This window comes from Plectropomus leopardus, chromosome 10 (genome assembly GCF_008729295.1).
Source record: "Plectropomus leopardus isolate mb chromosome 10, YSFRI_Pleo_2.0, whole genome shotgun sequence".
Classification (NCBI taxonomy): domain Eukaryota; kingdom Metazoa; phylum Chordata; class Actinopteri; order Perciformes; family Serranidae; genus Plectropomus; species Plectropomus leopardus.
Window position 1 is genome coordinate 20,210,327 of NC_056472.1, and position 18,225 is coordinate 20,228,551.

The 18,225-nt window shown below is 39.4% G+C and overlaps 1 protein-coding gene across 4 annotated transcripts in view; it reads right to left on the reverse strand.

The window, feature by feature from the left end:
* The window catches only part of mid1 (midline 1), a 36,994-nt gene that overhangs the window by 2,028 nt on the left and 16,741 nt on the right, over nucleotides 1-18,225 (reverse strand). For 2 of the 4 annotated variants that reach the window (XM_042494741.1, XM_042494739.1), the window contains exons 2-10: nucleotides 13,992-14,713; nucleotides 11,059-11,121; nucleotides 5,857-5,952; nucleotides 5,256-5,363; nucleotides 3,505-3,653; nucleotides 3,293-3,420; nucleotides 1,407-1,550; nucleotides 641-802; nucleotides 344-551 (exon numbers count right to left, since the gene is read on the reverse strand). In XM_042494741.1, coding sequence (XP_042350675.1) covers nucleotides 344-551; nucleotides 641-802; nucleotides 1,407-1,550; nucleotides 3,293-3,420; nucleotides 3,505-3,653; nucleotides 5,256-5,363; nucleotides 5,857-5,952; nucleotides 11,059-11,121; nucleotides 13,992-14,657 — 1,724 coding nt within the window. In that variant the 5' untranslated portion in view covers nucleotides 14,658-14,713. Of the gene's footprint in view, nucleotides 1-343; nucleotides 552-640; nucleotides 803-1,406; nucleotides 1,551-3,292; nucleotides 3,421-3,504; nucleotides 3,654-5,255; nucleotides 5,364-5,856; nucleotides 5,953-11,058; nucleotides 11,122-13,991; nucleotides 14,714-16,452; nucleotides 16,616-18,225 lie in introns of those variants that run through there. The other 2 variants (XM_042494740.1, XM_042494742.1) reach the window with 2 other exon arrangements.

Consider the following 18,225-nt stretch of genomic DNA (forward strand, 5'->3'; position numbering starts at 1 on the left):
TGGAAAATATGGAAAAGAGAAAGCCCTTATAATAAGTTTTAAATAAAAGGGAGGTAGGGAAAGAGAGAGAGAGGGAGAAAAAAATAGAAGATAACAATAATAAAAGAAATCAAGTCAATTTACTCAGGTTTCAAAGGGTTAATTCTGTGGGGAACATGAATGGCTGTACCAAATTCCATGGAAATGCAACATATTTGTCGAGATATGTCACTGAAAACTAAAAATGTGGTGGTGCTAGAGCTACAGTCAAAGGGTTATCAAAGTCATTAAGATTTATCCTCTGGGGATCACGAGTGTCTGTACAAACTGAATGGAGTAAAAGTAAACAGCTAACTGTTTTTACCATGTGCTTCCTCCTATCAGAGCTTCCCAGTAATGGCGGCCGCTGTCGATAAAGACATTTCCAGTGACACCGTAGCTGCTGTGGCTGGAGAAGCGGTCCTGACTGTGGCTTTTCTTGGACGACGTCTCGTCCCTCTCTACTGTTAGGTTGTCATGGGAAACCCTCAGCTTCCGGTGAGCTGACTTTGGGTCCAACTTGAATGGCTGACCTTAAAGAAAATGGGAAAAACAGGCTAGTTTCTAACATGCATTACAACTCTAATGGAAAAATGAATTACAGAATAAACTCTTGACATACTGTTGGTTTTTAGTTTCCCTGGTTCACTGCTGCGGTTTCCAGCCTGGTTTATGGCCTTCACTATGAAAATGTACTTGGTGCCACACTGGAGGCCGTGCACGGTGTAGTGATTCTGTTTGATGTTTGGTACAATCATCCAGCTGTCAGCAGAGTTACACAAACCTGCAGTCCAGACGGTCAGAGAATCAGTGACAAAGAAACAAATTCATCAGGAGAACTGTTGCTGAGTTGTTGCTTTATACAATATTTGAAATCAGTACAGTGCAATTATATGCAATGTTTCAATCTATAGCTGCTATTTTTAAATCATCATATGTAGCTGCAGTACCATTCATCCAAGTGTGCTTGACTACTAAGGCAAATGAGAATAAACTGCTTGATTGAGCATATTGTGACCTTGTTAGAGCAATCAATTCAAACAGTCTGCTGCTAATTTCAACCCGCAGATAATATCATGCTTATGACGTGCATCTGGATGTAAATATACTCTGACTGAGCTGTTACTTTCCCCCCAAAATCCCTTCCTAGACACTGCAAAAATGTCAGTGTATTTTGGTAACTACTCATTACCCATAAGAGCCAGGACAGAGCGCTCCTCTCCTGCTGCTACAGTACAATACTATATTATGCTTGGATATTGTAACATAGCTCCCAAACAATTTGAGGTCCTTGAGTGAAATCTCTTTCAAATCCCTCCATCATTGTCATGTTTCCACCACAAACATTACACCGCACTCCCAGCAGAGAGCTGCACATATAGACTTACTGACAACGTTAGATTGGCTGGTGAAGATGGCGTACTGAAGTTCATATGATACAACAGAGAATTCATCATCTGACGTCCAGTGAACTGTGATCGTGTCGTATGAGGCTGTGCATAATTCCTCGCGGATTACTGGTGGATTTGGTGCTGCAATCAGAGCACAGCGGACAAAAACGTTTTTCAGAGACAGTAATGAAAGTTGAGTGGACTCTATTCTGCACACAACATAACCCCCCAACCCTCACAATATGATACAGAGAGCAGTGGTGGTAAATAGTACTATCCATTTGTGTCTTTTTATTCTGAACAGTGTAATTAAGCTAGGTTGCAGTTCCCCCAGCTATTACAGCTACAGCCCCCATGCAGAGTTAAATTCATACTGCGCAACGGACGCTGAGCATAAACAATCAAACCTGTTTCATTCGGCAGAAAATAACTGTAGCCTAACATTTATGAGCTTTTTCTTTTTCTGTCACTAACAGGCTTATAGTTGAAACATTAAATCCCTGCTTCTGCCCAGGCCAAAGCCTTCAAATTGTATGAAATTTTAATTGAAGATTAAGTAAGAATAATTTTAAAATGCACTGTTTGCATAAAAGGAACCCAACAAATCATCTCATTTCGAGAGTGTAAGTGAAAAACTGCCAAAAGCTGAAGTGTAGCTAAACTAATCTGGCAGTACGTACACAAATAACTGATGTGGCAGGTCACAGTGTCTGCTGCTGCCTGCTGACAGTGACAGCTGCAAAGGTTCCTGATGTCCTAAATGATCTCAGCTGGCTGAAGACAAACTTTGGCATAATATGCAGACATTATTGGCTGCTGGCAGTTAAGTTTTCCATGGTTACAAAAATAATCACTCCAACTAAACAAAGAGGCCCCAGTATTTCAGTTTAACAACCAAAAGCTGACTTCCAGGCACTTATTTATGCTGTTGAAGTATATAGGTTAGTTAAAAACTGTTTATGTTTATATAAAGGTTAAGGAGTCACACATAGTTTGGTTTCTTATTTTACAGTTAATATTAACAATTATCTTGTGTACACAGACTAATACTGTTACAGTTAACATTTGAAGTTCCACAACACTCCTTTATTAATGTGTCATGTATTTATACAGATGTTAGGCGATTCATTCTTTAAATCAGCCGGTTGTCCTTTTCCTTAAAAAGACAAATATACAGCTTTAAATACAGTTTTAATTTGAAGGAGTACATTGATTCTGAGGAACAAAACACTTACTGGAAACCTTTGGAGCATTATTTAGCTAGTTTAAAATAGTAATGTTGGCCTACAATCACTTGTGCGGAGGATGGGGGTCGTTCTTCTTTTGTGATGCCACAGCAACCGTGCGCAAAATGGATAAAGGTAAACACTTAAGGCTTTTACAACGTCACCTGCATCTTCTGTTCCTGTTTTCAAAATCATGCGTCACTACAAGAAACCATGATGCATTCAGCTGAAAGTCACCAGTTAACACTCAGTTGATAAACCAAAAACACTGGAGAACATTGTATGTGTTTGTGAAGCCAATCAAGCAATATTTACTACGTGGTCATTGCCCTGGTTAGAGTAACTATATTATATTTACATTATATACATTGTATAATAATAATAATAATAATAATAATAATAAATTATATACAGATTCATTAACTATGTTATATTTCACAACGGCGCCACAATAAGTAAGTATTTTACTTTGTGGGACCACCACAGCCCTTAAGCTCATGTTACATATTTCACAATAAGTTTTATTCCAAAGTTTGCCACCACTGTTGGGGCTGAGTGCTTATTATTACAATTATATTCATTATATGACAATTATATTAATTTGTTTTTGTGCCAAAAAGATGAATAACAATGTGTGCTTAACTTGACCCCACTCACCTGTGAGGTAATCCAAGCTTTCTAGCATCTTCTTCTCCCTTGAGAAGTCCAAAGCGAAAGTGTCAAAAGTGTCATTAAGATTTATTTCTGGTAACAGGATCTGAGAGGAAGCCGTCGCCATAGACACTCTGCAATAAAGAAGTAAATTATTAACAGTTTTATATGCCATATTTGTTTTTTGTGGATAGCATTGGCTGTCTTCGCTCCCTCACCTCTCGCAGGTGCTTTTAGCCGTTTGGAGGAAGCGAGCGTGGTCCGTCTCCTTTAGAGTTTGGTCGGCCTGAGCGATGAGGGAGGAGGATCGTTCGATGCACTGCTTACAGCTGGCTATCTGCTGGGCTAGTTTCCTCAGCCGCACAGTCTGCGCCGAAAGAGAGGATATGTTGATAGATGAAAAGCATGGGAATTAACCAACCCATGCACTCCTTCCTGAATAGGGCACCAACCTGCCAGATGCTAGATTTGATTTTACCTCGCCAATTAGAAAATCCTTCTGGGGAAAATCAGATTTACACCTGTGACAACTTGATTTTTCAGTTGTGCAATACCCACAAGACTTTGAGCTTCAACCTGTTCTACAAGCTACACTTGCACAAGAGGTGTATATATGAAACATCCCTCATAACACTCCCATAGCAACCAGACCTTCCTATCCCACATCAATGCCTCATTGGCTTGAAGGCGACCTCAGAACCTGACATGAGGCACGGGGCGAGGAAGGAAAAAGTCCACATCCAGAGAGGGCCATCACAGGAAGCAGGGCTCATCTTACTCTGACACTGAGCATGGTACAGCGTGCCACTGCCTCTCTAATGGCATCTAACATGGGAAAAGGAAGGGAAGTGATTCAAGAGGTACAGCATAACCACATTAAATGTATGGACTTTGTGCCAGAAATACTCCAGAGCTAAAGGCTGGAACTGAAGACGACGCGGTAATAAACTCTGCAGTCTGGTGAGAATTTCACTGCAAGTAGCTTGTAATAAGTACACAAAAGCACATAAAGGAAGCTCTGAGGAAACCAGCTCCCTGTCTGAGCTTTAAGGTCAGAAAAAGGAAGAGCAATTTTAAATAAACTGAAATGCCAGAAATCTTACTCTAAAATTTCATACATAGGTTATCTAGGGTAACCAAGGTAGAAATATAACCAAAAATCACAAATTGTCATTGTGTCATTGACTGAGCAGGGTTTTTCAAAGATCTCCATTTATTCATTTTGAGGAAAATTAGACACTTTACTCTGTGATTCTAATGTAACGTTAAAACATGAGATGCACAAACTGGGGCTAATCTAGCACGTTAAAATGTTGTGTAACAGCAGGACAAGTATAAAAGAGGAATAAAGTTGTACAGCTGAAGGGCTATGGCAGCAAAGGCTAAAAGGGACAGATCATCTTACATTTAGTACATTTTATCAGTCTAGATTGTTTCTGTAAGTTGCTGATTGTTGGAGACATCGGCTGCAGAGTGAACCTAGTTGGCTTGTGGTGCTCAAAGCGCCAAAAAACAAAAAGAATTTGAAAAACTAAACATCAATTTCTCTTTCCAGAAAACATGACCCAGTTACTCAAGATAATCCACAGCCCTTATACATAAAACACAAGTTTGGTAAACAAAAAACGGTTCCCTATATGGACTGATTTTTGTTTAAAGCAAAAATTTGTATTTTTGATTGTGGGTCAAAGTGTCTCTTTAATGTACTGAACTGAGTAAATGCATGTTTTATTAATTATTGATTTAATGTTGTATTTGTAAGGGAAAAAAAATGTGCTATTGATTCTTTCAAAATAACACTTCAGAGAGTTTTTTTACCCAACAGCAGTGATTTTTTTACTGCTTTATTCTAATAGGGAACATGTTATGCTAGCTTGTCAGCTGTGTGGGGAGGCAAGGTTATCGATACATACAAGGTGATAAACAAACAAACAAAGGTTATCAAGACACAAAAGGTGATAAACAGTACCTTTCCCTCCTTTATCTTTGTGGCAATGACTTGTCTTCGCTGCTGTATGATATTAATCAGCAGGTCACACTCCTCCAGCAGCTTGTTCTCTTGTCGCGACGCATTCACCTACACGAGACAGAAGCAGAGATAAGAGGCAGCCAGTGGTGGAGGCCTATTTGTAATTGCACAACTGCAGGTTCATTTGAATACATTTTAATTACATTATTGGACAGGACAGTTTGTTTTGTGTAAGACTCATGCGGTAGGAAAACAACATTAGATGATAATTTCGCCATGCATGATAACGGCCATGATAATAAACACTGCACTTTATTTGATATTCTTTTTTAAGGACACACATAATAGTGTTTATTTTCAAATCGTTGCATACATATTAGGCTTAAACTTGCTCTGGAAATACTGTCAGAAAACTGCATGCATTTTACAGAAATTATTGATTTATACACTAATGAGCACATAATCTTATTAACGTGATGAAAAGCCTCTCTCACATGCCGCACTTCATCACTGTGTTAATAATTTAATGAGCTGTTGCCCATGACGTGCTACAGAATCAAGGAGCCCCACACCTGAGAGCGAACAGATAAACAACCCTCACCTCCACATGTTGGCAGGTTTGGATAAGTTTGCCCATCAGACTTTCCAACTCACTGGTCCTCTTGATTAGACTGCTGAGGTTGGAATCCAAAGCTTGCTGCAAAAAAACAAAATTGAAAATAAGTATTTATTAACACCATGTCCCCCTCATCAAACTGTAAGCAGCTGAATAAATCTTGGAGGAAAGTTGGGTGAATGGGAACATAAGGACTGCATCTGGCTGGAGCGTAATGGGCACAGGAGGGGACACACAAGGCTGCCGCTGGATATGACTGGCCACATTTGGGCTGCGATCAACGTAGGGCCCGCAGTCCTCCCCGTGTGCCAGAGATCCCATCATACTGCCTGCTGAGGCCACGAAGCTTAGCAGAGCATCTGCCAGTGATTTGGACAACTAAACCCCGGCTGTGTTAATCACTGACTCAGATCAAAGGCTTATGTTTCAAGTTTAATCTCCTACTGTAATTGGGTACCATGATGACTGGGGTAGTAGTACAAGACATCTTCTGATGTAAAGTATTATTCCTCTTAAATAGGAGATTAATGCGTATTTAGATTGTGCTATCACCGAATTCAATGAAAACAACAGTGTAGTCTCACTAAAATCCTAAAAACAGACGTGGAAAACTCAAAAATTGATTGACATGCGTCAATGAAATCTCAATTTTTAGTCTTCTGTGACGCTGTAAGGGGCCCACATTTTCAGATAAAAATAATAATCCAATAAAAACAAAACTGCTTAGGTCAATCTAGCCACCAAAGTCAAATGTTGGCATTGTACAGTGAGTTGTTCGTAGCGACCAAACGAGGTATTTCAAGCCCAAACATCTTTTCCTAACCCTAAGCAAGTGTTTTGTATGTGTCTAAACAGAACCACACATCAGCCACAGCATTGACACAACATAGAACTGAAAACTGAAATGTAAAAAACAAAGTTTTAACAGATTTGCTGTACATAAAATGTACAAATGTAACATATGAATGACTGGCAGAAATGCCAACATTTAATCTTAGAACTTAATCTACCATTAAAAGTCTTGAATATCAATAATACCATGTCTGAAAGGCTCACACTGTAAATGGTATAGAATCCGAGACGGATTCAGTATTCAAGTGATCATCAAAACATTCACAAATACGAAAAAGAAAGTACCGAAAACAGCTAAAAGAAGAGAGCAAACTGTTAGGAGGGCCCATGAAGATTCGAGGCTTGTAGCAAACAGTGGGTAGACCTCTCTCAGGTTAGACGGCATCTCACATTGTGATTTCATAAGGTGGGTGCGTCACAGTGTTCTAAAATAGCAGAAGCTTTATTTTACCGCTCTCGCAAATATGATTTATTCATATGGAAGAGAAGGTGATGAAAGCCTTTCCAGATGCTGAGCTGAAGGTACAGGTGAGTGCATGACTTTTAAAATGGACGCATAAAACATAACATATTAATCAAAGCGATGTTGAATATAGCCAAATGTATACGGTTAAAACTCTCCCCCAACAATTTTGTTGTTTGAATATGGCAAGTATGACATGAAGCCACACAGAGACAGGGAGAGCAAATGGAAAAGACAGACAGTGCGAGAGACATTTTGGTGTAACTGTATTTCTCAATGTGCCTAAAATACGGCTTCTCCTGCAACATTAATACTCTTCATGTGTTTAGACAGCTCTCTCTAATCGACTTCTCTTTCCTAGAGTAATTTAAAGCTGATGAGAGGAAAGAATAGCAGCTTCCTTTTGTACGTGAATGCTTCTGGACCCACACCTTTGCTTTGGCCAGTCTCTCTTCCTTCCTCTCAAAGTCCTGACAGGTCACTGACAGGACTTGGGAGTTTTATCCTGTGTCAACATTAGAAATTGTATCCATTGTCAGAGTTTGTCACTTCATCCTGTGAACACTTTAGGCCCCGTTTAACATCTGTTGGTTTTAACTTTGTTGGAGGGCTGTTTAAGCTTCCATTGAATCACAAACACAGATCACAGTTTGCTTTTCTTGTGCACAGATATACACCATTAACTGTTATACATTCAATAACTTAAAACTCCACAATGCCCCTCATTAAAGGTCCAATTACTATATTTATTGTACAGTATATTATAGGTATATGCACATGTATAACTGGATAGTTTGACCTGCTGCATACTCTCATATGAATATTATTTAAATATGGGTCTGTTTTACAAACAACTAATTTTTAACAAACCATAAAGCAAGGAGTTTAATACTAGTTACAAAACAGTATCATTTTAATACTGATGCCTCTTTATGATAGACATAAGCAAAAGTGACAATCAGTGAGAAAATGTCCTTTTTTATGTAGTTATTCTTTATGCTTGTTAACAAGTTCAATGTCCTATAAAATCAGATAAAATTCTTTATGGCATGCTGACCAAAAGAGCCTCTGTTTTTCCGGGCAAAGTTTCACAGTGACGGTGTTAGCCAGTTAAAAGGAAGCAGAGGGAGATTTTTCTTAAAAGAATTTCATTTCTGACATTATATTTTGTGGTTATGGCTGATACCGGGGCAGGATCTGCAATGAGAAAAAGAAAGAATTGAACAGAGGAAAAAAAAATTAAAAAATAAAACGGACAGTAAAGAGCACAGGCAGAAGCACCTATCAACTTTGGCTGGTCATTCAACACATGAAGAGGATTGAGGAATTTGAAAGGATTAAAACTGATCCTGAATTAGCCCTTTTTCCTCCTAGACGGGTATATAATATTATATTTCCATTTTTATTTATTAAATATACACTGGTAGCTAAAACAAAAATGTTTCACCATTGTCAAATTACAGTTAATAATGTTCGAAACATATATTACCTTGTTGCTATTCATCCTACAAACAGCTATCTTAACGAAAGAAAAATAGTAAAAAATGCGTACAAATAAGTTGTGTCTTCCTTTTACTGGCTTTCAAAACGAATGCACGTGCTTGCCAGATTAAGATATTTATGACAGGAGGTGGCAATAGGGGCCACAAAAATCAACACAACTTAGACTTAGAGTTTTACTGTATATTCTCAAGTGGTAGGCTATGTGGGACATTTTTTCGCGTCACAGTAGGAAAGACACAGGTGTAAATAATAAAACGTACAATGGTTGAATGCCATTTCAATCAGTCGATCAAATTTGATTTATATAGCACCTTTCAAACATATCGAATGCAATTCAAGGTGCTTTAAATATTTCTGAAGAAACAAAAACTAGAACAACTTATGAAATAAGCAAAAAAAAAATGGTCTTAAAAATGTAGCTGCTTCAGTTTCAGGCTCTTGTTATTGTGTCACGCTGTCATGCCTCACTGGGATACTTAAATAGAGCGGAGCCATCATGTTAATGTCATTAGTAACGCCTGTGCATTACCTACAATCACAAGTCTGTCTGTCTATCAAAGTGGGTTCTAAAGCTGTGGTGAAATTAGGTGATAGTTTCCCACCTTTTAATTACATTACAGTCACAGATTGTGCCTAAATAACCATCATACAGTGGGCTTAATACTGTATGTTTTTCAATATCTCTTTATAAAGCGACATACACAATATGCTATGCAATGTAAAATGTAAGTATATACATTTTTTTTTCTTTTACATACACTGCAATATAAACCAGGCAACCTGGTGTTTTTTCCGAATATATAATGGGCAAAATGTTCTCCATTTTTCCCATTGCATGTTGGGATATGCTCCAGCCACTCCTCTGACCCCAAATAGGAATGAACTGGCATAAACAAAGTATGACGGATAGATAATAACAGATATAATACCAGACTGGGATCATGTCACATAATGCCAAAACCAGACTGAAGGAATTACTACATTATACACGCTTGCACACACACACACACACACACACACTCACACCAATGTCATAACATCCCTGGGAATTTCTGAGAAATGCGAGGCACTGTGGCTGTAAACATGTGTTTGGAAAAACCGGCAACTATGAACAAGCTCAGCTGCATGCCACCTGGGTCCTGTCCCTGCATGCCACGAGCAACAAAACAATTTCTTTCTAAGATGGGAATTGCTGTTTCCTGCTTCTGTCACTGGAGGCTTCTAACAATGCAGCTGAGTGCACGTAATATGAGGTCAACAAGGTACAAAGACAAATTAAAGCATGAATTGGTTGAAATGCATCCCATAATTACATCAAGCAACTGTGGATATTAGGGAGGAGAGAAAACACATCATAGTTGCTAAGTCTTTAAAAAGATAATGGAATCTACTTAAAGTCCAACACCCTGTATTTAACCACTTTGGGAAAAAACAACTATATGGAATAATGAAAACACAAAGCAGCATACTGCAATTATCAAATTAAAGAGATAATTCTGGTTTTTCCTCGTGTAGATGTCACTTGGCACACCCCCAGTTTGGAGAAGTAGGCCAACATGGAAGCTAAGCAATCTATTGTTGCAATAAAACATACTTTTGCCAACTAACAAAAGTCCCACCAACGCCCCCCCCCAAACTCTTTATCAGTTTAACCCTTTGAAGCCTGGAGTGACATCACTTTTCTTATGCGCTTTCAGACACCTTTTACTTATTTAAATCTTTTAATCCCATGCAAATTAGTCCATTTTCTTTCAAAAAACATGGGTAAAAAATGCAGTGAGCAACCTAGAAAGAAATGGGTAAGTAGGTAAGAAATGCTCGACAAATGTCAATACATTGATAGATTTAGAAAATTGTTTTTAAAATGTTTCAGACAAATGTCTAGGAAAAAAAAAGAAAAAAGCAAGGGAAAAGTATATTCTGTTATCATAAATAAATATTTAAGATTATTTTACTGAATTATTATAATTCAAGACTGTCTCTCAGCGTGGAAAACACTTAATCTGTTATAGATTTTTTCTTTAAGGTGACTAAAATGCGTTTTACTGCTGACCCCATCCACGGTAGTACATTGCTTAGCTTCCATGTCAAACTCCATCCTGCTTCTCCAAAATGGGGGCATGCCAACAGCCATCGAAATAAGTTATTAAATTGACTATGGACAAGTACCTCAAAAATTTTTTTAAAAATAATCCTGAACTACCCCCTTAACAACCACTTAGGCTACATTACTATGTGGCTGACCAGTTGCAAAACTGCTGGTTTTCAAAGGATAAAGCCCTTTGAAAAGAACTTTCATGTTTAGTTTTTTTTTCTCCATGAAATCCAGCTGTCCCTGAATGTGGAATTAAAGAAATGATGCTGATCACCTGCTCTGCCTCCTGGTGTGAATGACCACGCCCCACCACACTGAGAAAGCGGCCAGGCGATTTCTGCACAATGACAGCATGATCAAACAAAGGAGACAGGTTAAGACTGGTCCTCTGACCTATCTTTACCAAAAAATGTTATTAAAGATTGCTTACACCCCAGTTCCATTTTGACCAAGCATTGTGAAAGAGAGGAACGGGCACACAAAAGAGAGTGACACAGTAAACCCCCCTTTTGTGAGTCATGCATGGACACTGAGAGTGTATGTGAAAACAAAGCAGAGCCTCATTTTTATTTCATGCAGTGGATGGCATGCAATTCTCAGAATACACTCTAGGATGGCAGGAGTGAAAAACTCGACACAACTGAGCTTAAGAGTCATACACTAAAATAGTACATTTTTGGACAATTTGAGAGAGAGTTTTCTTAAATTTAGTTACATATAGGTCAAAGCTAACATGCTATATCCTCGTTAATTCACAACAAAGCTCTGCTGCCCGATTGCCTTGTTATGGACAATAAAATGATCCCCTGAGGTTGCTGGAGACATGGTAGAGACCAAAACTATGTGGACAAAGCACTGACCCTCTGAGCCAAATTCTCATTCTTATGATAAAAGCTGATTCACATCTAAAAAGGAGGGAATGCAGTGCCACCTTTTTATGTGCTCCAGCTAACAGCATCTCCTCATGCCTTATTGATACCAGGCCATCTGCCGAAAGTGAACTGTTCCACTTATCCTAAAAACTGTGAAAGCTGTCTCTTATTGGCTGTCATTACATTTAAGACTGGTCAAGAGACAGTTGACCACCAAATCACTTTATTTATGCTATTTGTTTTAAGGCTTATGATATATTTGTTAAAGAATAAGGCAATATTAGATATTATTGATTGTAAACCAATCACACGAAAAGATTATATCACACCCCAACACCATATTGAATATGTTAATCTTAAAAAACAAGTTATGAATAATACAGGTTAATTTTTTTAAAGTCAAAATACCTTCTTTAAGGGGTAACTATGGTATTTTTCGACATGGACCCTATTTTCCCATGTTTCCTGCCTAAGTGACTAATGGCAACAACAATTTTTGAAATTAGCTCAGTATAGAGCAAGAGCACTGCAGTCGCAAAACAGACTGCAATGTAACCACTCGGCACAGGAACGTTAAACGTATATTTACTAAAATCATTTATTTTTGCCACTGACAGGCTCAGATTATCATTATTAGAGTCTGACAACATTTTTGAAGGAGTCTTTACAGAGACAGACCTTTAATTAAAGAGTAAGACCCTGTTTGTTTAAACAAAAAAACCCAGAGATCGTCATTGCCAAAGCCACCAGAATCCATTTCAATAACGAGTGATTTTATCATCTTATCACGGCTCATTCAAAGTCGACAGAAACAAACCTTCTTGGTTTGTCTTTCCACTGTTCCAACAATCACCAACTTTAATTTGGACGACATAAACCCTTAATTCACTCAGTTAGATATACTAGCTCTGGCTTCTGATGTCCGATCTTCACTTTCACTCCTCTCTCAGTATTTCGACCTCTAACTGTTGCATAATAATCTGAACGTGTCAGTGGTGAAAATAAGCACTCTTAGTGGATGCAAACTGATGGTGTGAACATGCCCCGAGTGGTTACACAGCAGCTTGTTTTGCTGCTTTTGCTTGCAGCCCTCTCGATTTACACTGGACCAATGTCAAATTTCCATAAGTCACTTAGACACAAAGACGGGTAAAAAAGGGTGCAGGCTGAAAAATCCTATAGTTACCCTTTAAGTAGATTTTAGCAAACGTTACTCAAAACAGAAGTAAATAGTGTCTTTGACTCAGCCACAGATCTGTTACACTAGTGGCGAGTATTAACAGCAAAGGACGATTTGTTCGGGATTGACTAGAAATAAATTACAGTGCCCATACTCATCGTAATGAGGGAGCATTTCATCTAGTGCAATTGATGTGTTTTTGGACAATAATGGAGGTCTATGGCACAGAGAATAAGCTATATCGGGCACAGACTTGTTAGGAGGATCAGTTATTGTTCATTTAGGGTCTTTTCATGGGATTTGATGGCAAGAAAAAATACATTCTGTATATAATATCAGCGGATACACATGTAATTGTAAAATCTACTTGAGTGAGGAAGTCATTTTGTCGCGTTTGTTATTTCATATTGTTTACCACAGGAAGTTTACAGTATACTGAGTGTGAAATGCCACTGTATATGCGCTGAAAGACAATGTTTGCATCACAATTGATCTACAAAAATAAGAGCATAAGCACCTCATTTGCCATAACAGTATGGAGCATTAATTTTTTGAACTTGCAAAGAAAAAAAAAACTTTTATAAACTGGCAGAATATTTGCATAATTTGCTCTTCACAGAGGGATGCGATTTAATACATTTTAAACAAAATAATTGTTCGGGATTGACAGCATTTTATTGAATCCAAATCCAGTATGAAATTTATTTTGTCAAAAAAGGCGATCCAAAATGGAACCAGCAATTGAACCCTACAAAATAATGGTTCAGCTAAGTTGCACTAAGAAGCAACTAATGACCAGTGTTACAGTATAAGGCGCTTGTCATCAATAAAATGAAATATCTGCACTAAAACGTATATAGTTACAAGTTAAGACTTAAAACATAACCATCACATCTTTATATAACTTGCCAGTGAACTTGTTTATCTCAGCGTTTGTGCACATTTCTACATCAATAAAGTCCGCTCAAAAGCTCATTTTGAATATCTGATCAAAAAATTAATCTACTAATGGTTTGTGTATGTGTGATACTGTATAAGATTTAAAGAGATTTTGAACTCAGGTTTGAACTCTGTGAGGCTGCAATCAGTGGGGACAGTTTTCTTCAGTGCATCATAAATCTCAAAGCATTCCTGGGACTACAAATCATTTCTTACCTTGAGTTTGTCAAATCGGTCACTGAGCGCTGCCACGTGGTGGTCCCGGTGTCGGCCAACCAGCTTACACAATGCACAGATCAACTGTTCATCTGTCACACAGTACATGTTGACCTTCTCGTCCTCATGCTCCAGACACATGAGCCCTCGCAGATGGGAGTCCAGCAAGGGCTCGATTAGACGGTGGCCCGTGAACGGCTTCTTGTTGGGGTGGGTGGCCTTGAGACACTCGTCGCAGTACGACACCTCACAGGTGACGCAGGTCTTCACGGCATCCTGCGGAGGGTCCTGCTCGCAGAACTGGCACTGCACCCGGTCACCAGGAGAAGTCATGGCTTTGCTGTCGGGGACGGCTCGCTCGCGCCGGGTCTCGTTAGGAGAATTAGGTCCACTCAGAGAAGCCTTCTGATAGCGGTCGATGATGTTCTGTAATGTAACGTTGCGTTTGAGTCCCTCTAGGCCCCTCTGATTAAGGGTGATGACATAGCGACAGGTTGGACACTGAAAGGCGCTGATGGACTGAATTGGCTCGCTGGGCGTGCAGTGTGAGACCAGGATGCGATGGGCACAGTTGAAACAAAGGCTGTGAGCGCAGGGCAAGAGCAGCGGGTCCTCAAAGAGCTCCAGACAGATTGGGCAGGTCAGTTCCGACTCCAGCGTTTCCATCTTCAGGCAAAACTAAATGAGGTCGTCAGCGAAATCCAGGGAAGCTGATCAGCTATCTGTGAAAAAGACATGAAATAAAGATGAATAAGAAAAAAAAAATGAAAGCTATAAAAACAGTTTGAAGGTTGTAAACACTGTGAATGGGAGTTAAGGGTTGCCCTCAGTGTGCAACTATTATGATAATCAAGGTTATTTTTTAAGCAAAAATGACCAAACATCTTTTGTTTCAGCTTGTCAGCTATGAGGATCTTCAGCTTTAATTCATGTTATGTGATAGTAAATTCAATATGTTTGGAATTTGGATGGCTGAATCTAGAAAACAATAAACAGATTATTTGATAAATAAATAAATAAATAAACAATCCATGTTGAGGTTTAGACGTGAACTTAAAAAAAAAAAAACTGAATTAAAAACACCATCCATATTCTGCCTCTATTATAATTATGATAATGCAACCAGAATTATTCCTCTCTATCTTGAGTTTCTTTTGATTTCCATTGCAAACTAAAAACATGAATGTAAATATGACTGTGTGTAAATATTTGCAAGAGATATCTGATTATGGAAATGAAGCAAACTAGCGCGCAGGAGAGCACTCCAACAGAAACACGTGTCTGCACGTTATACATATATCAGGCTTCTGTATGGTCTATTTGGCTGAACTTACGACTTCAAGAATGCAGCTCATTTTAATTTGGCACAGGAATAGTCTAGCCTATCCCCATGTGTTCCTCTCTATACTGTACTCCACAGGCCAGCGGGCCAGCGAGGACTGACAGCTCAGCCAAGCAGAAGTGTATTGGCCTGCTTGCTGATGGCTGGGGCTCCACACTATCACAGACACTAAGCCTTTGTTCCCGGCCAGTCAGACACCCCAGCTGCGAGTGGACACACTGTGCTCACAGCGTCTTTCTCTATGTGAACTCTCTACCTCCACTCATTATGTGTGAAGAAGGCAAAAGCTCATTATCAGGACAGTCGGGCACAAGTAGCCTTTTGAAGTTGTGAGGATACAGCAATTACCTCTGAGCCACAGACCTGGGTTTGTTCTTTCCATTCTATTCAGATCTTCACAGACACGCAGCTATCCGGCTGCACTGTACAAGACAAGAGGCGATTGTTGCACTTGTCTCTAGTGACTGTGATGCATCTGTGGGCCTTTTGTTTTTTTGGCTGGTTTGTTCTTTAAAGACAATGCAGGTGTCTAAAAGTTATAACACAGGATTCAAAACAACCTCTTGTCTATGCAAAGCCTTTAGTCTTAGACAAAATATGCGAAACATCAAGCCTTTTGGCACAGAAGTTGTTTGAAAGTTGATGTTTTCACATCTTCCCGTTCAGATACTGTTTGCAGTCAATACTTCTTAATTATTCATGCATATGAAAGTAGCCCAAAACTAAACAAATCCCTGCGGAATGACCAAACTGTGGCACACGAAACTGCAAAATCCCTTATCCAACATTTCATCCACTTGTTTGACATGTTTTTACTTTAACACGTACGTCAACATGACAGCAGTTGTAGCCGTTACTGTACTCGCACAGGTCTCGTCAAACAGGTTACCTAAACCAGGCTGTCCTCAACACAATATGAATAAAGAGCTTTGTATGACAAATACAATGCAAAGAAGCTAGTCCTCTGATGTCATCGCCTGTGATATAAAATACCCTCAAGTTACAATAAGCTTGTAAAACAACACTGTGGCAAAGAGCCACCACAAACTGCAATACGGCCCCAAGTACATTACGCACTCCTGAAAGCTCTCCCATTCATACACAGTTTACTTTACCCACCGATGGATTTCGCCCCACTTTGCAATGCCGAGACATTTCTGCTGAAGGAAAACTTCTGACCTAAATCATAAAAGCGTATTTATGACAACAAATGCACCGGCTGTAAACCCCCAGCATGTTGTAGAGACGGGCATCCGCACGGCACAAGTCTTCACAGCCCCAGTAATCCTGCAGCCCAGCTGTCATTAAGCAAAGAGATTGAGCAAGAGGTAGAAAGCACAACAGGAAAAGTTGCCCGACAATTCCAGGAAAGCCAGCTCCACCTACAGCTGGAGCGCTGGCCAGTACTGGAAGAAGAGAGAGAGAGTGTTGACAACAGCGAGCGAGAGAGAGAGAGAGAGAGAGAGAGAGAGAGAGAGAGAGAGAGCAGAGAAGTCACAGGGTTGTGCAGAGCCCCAGCTCATGCCCTTACAGGCAGGTTAGTGTCCTCTCAGCCCTGCCCATTCAGAAATTCAAAGCGCCGGGATCAGTTTCAGGTTTCCTTGTGTGACCATCCCTTCGGCTTCTAGCTGCACAATGCTGCAGACTGGAACTTTTCTTGGCTGTGCCGCCAGGGACTCTAAGAGAAAAGATGAAGATATAAACACAACTGGGAAGCAACCTGAGAGGCAGCAGGACTCATCTGTGACGTGGGACAGAGGTTTGCGACTCCCCCAGCATCCCAAAAACAACAAGATGATGTTGAATAAAACAACTGCCCGTGTCTCCAGAGGCTTGTTATATCTAATACACCTCATGAGTGCCACAATTACAAAAAAACCCACCGATGTTAAAGTGAAACTACGTCTATTTCATAAAATCTCTGTTCAGCCTCCAAACACGAACAACTGAAAGTCACTAAGCATCCTCTCTGACACGTAAGACTACAAATGAAGACAGACACTGCGAAACATCATCTGCGACGTACGAGTCTGTCCCAGTTGGCCCTCGTGTGGGAATCACCGAGGTACCATCTGTTTACCATGTGCCTGTATATCCAGACACACCCCCGCTGTGCTCCATTTGAATTCTCCTGTCATTCAAGAAGAGTCCCCAGAGTGGCTATCCTCTCTGATAGACACATACACAGGGTAAATATTAAAGACAAGCTAAAGTTCAGACAAAGCGGAGGGTGTGGAGCTACATTGCTTGGGAGATGCACATGGGAATGTGACAGGCATTCCCCAGGTTTCTTCTCTAATATGGTCTCCAACTGGGATGGAATTTAGTATTGAGATCGGCAAAAGGACTTGCGATTGTGGGGAAATAAAGTCATTTAATGTCTTGTGCTGCATTCAGAAACCTTTCACAAGCATTAAAATCTCTGAGTAAAGTCTGAGTAAATTGGTTAATTTCTTTTGAAAACATGAATATAATTATTATAATTTTAATTTAAAATGATGTTGCAATTTCTTTTTTTTAATTTCTTTTTTTAAAAAAAATTCTTTTAATATTTCAGGTAATTTTTTGCAAATTTCTTGCAATTTTTTGGTCATTTCTTGTTAAGTTGTACCTTATTTTCATGTTTTTGAAACAAATTAAGCTAATTTGCTCAGGTTTCCAAGGATTAAAAACACAGAAAGTGTTGTTATTTTTCCTCTTTTGGGCATGCTCTTGTCTTTCACATTTAAACACAACGTACACACAGGATCAACGTATGTGTGTGTATCAGGCTGCTACCTCAGTACTGACAGACAGCGCATTGCTATACTGTGACATTATGACTGTTGTTTAATTCAGAGGCAACAATCACTGCTGATCAATGGCGTCGCGGATGGCAGCCTCCGTGCTGCA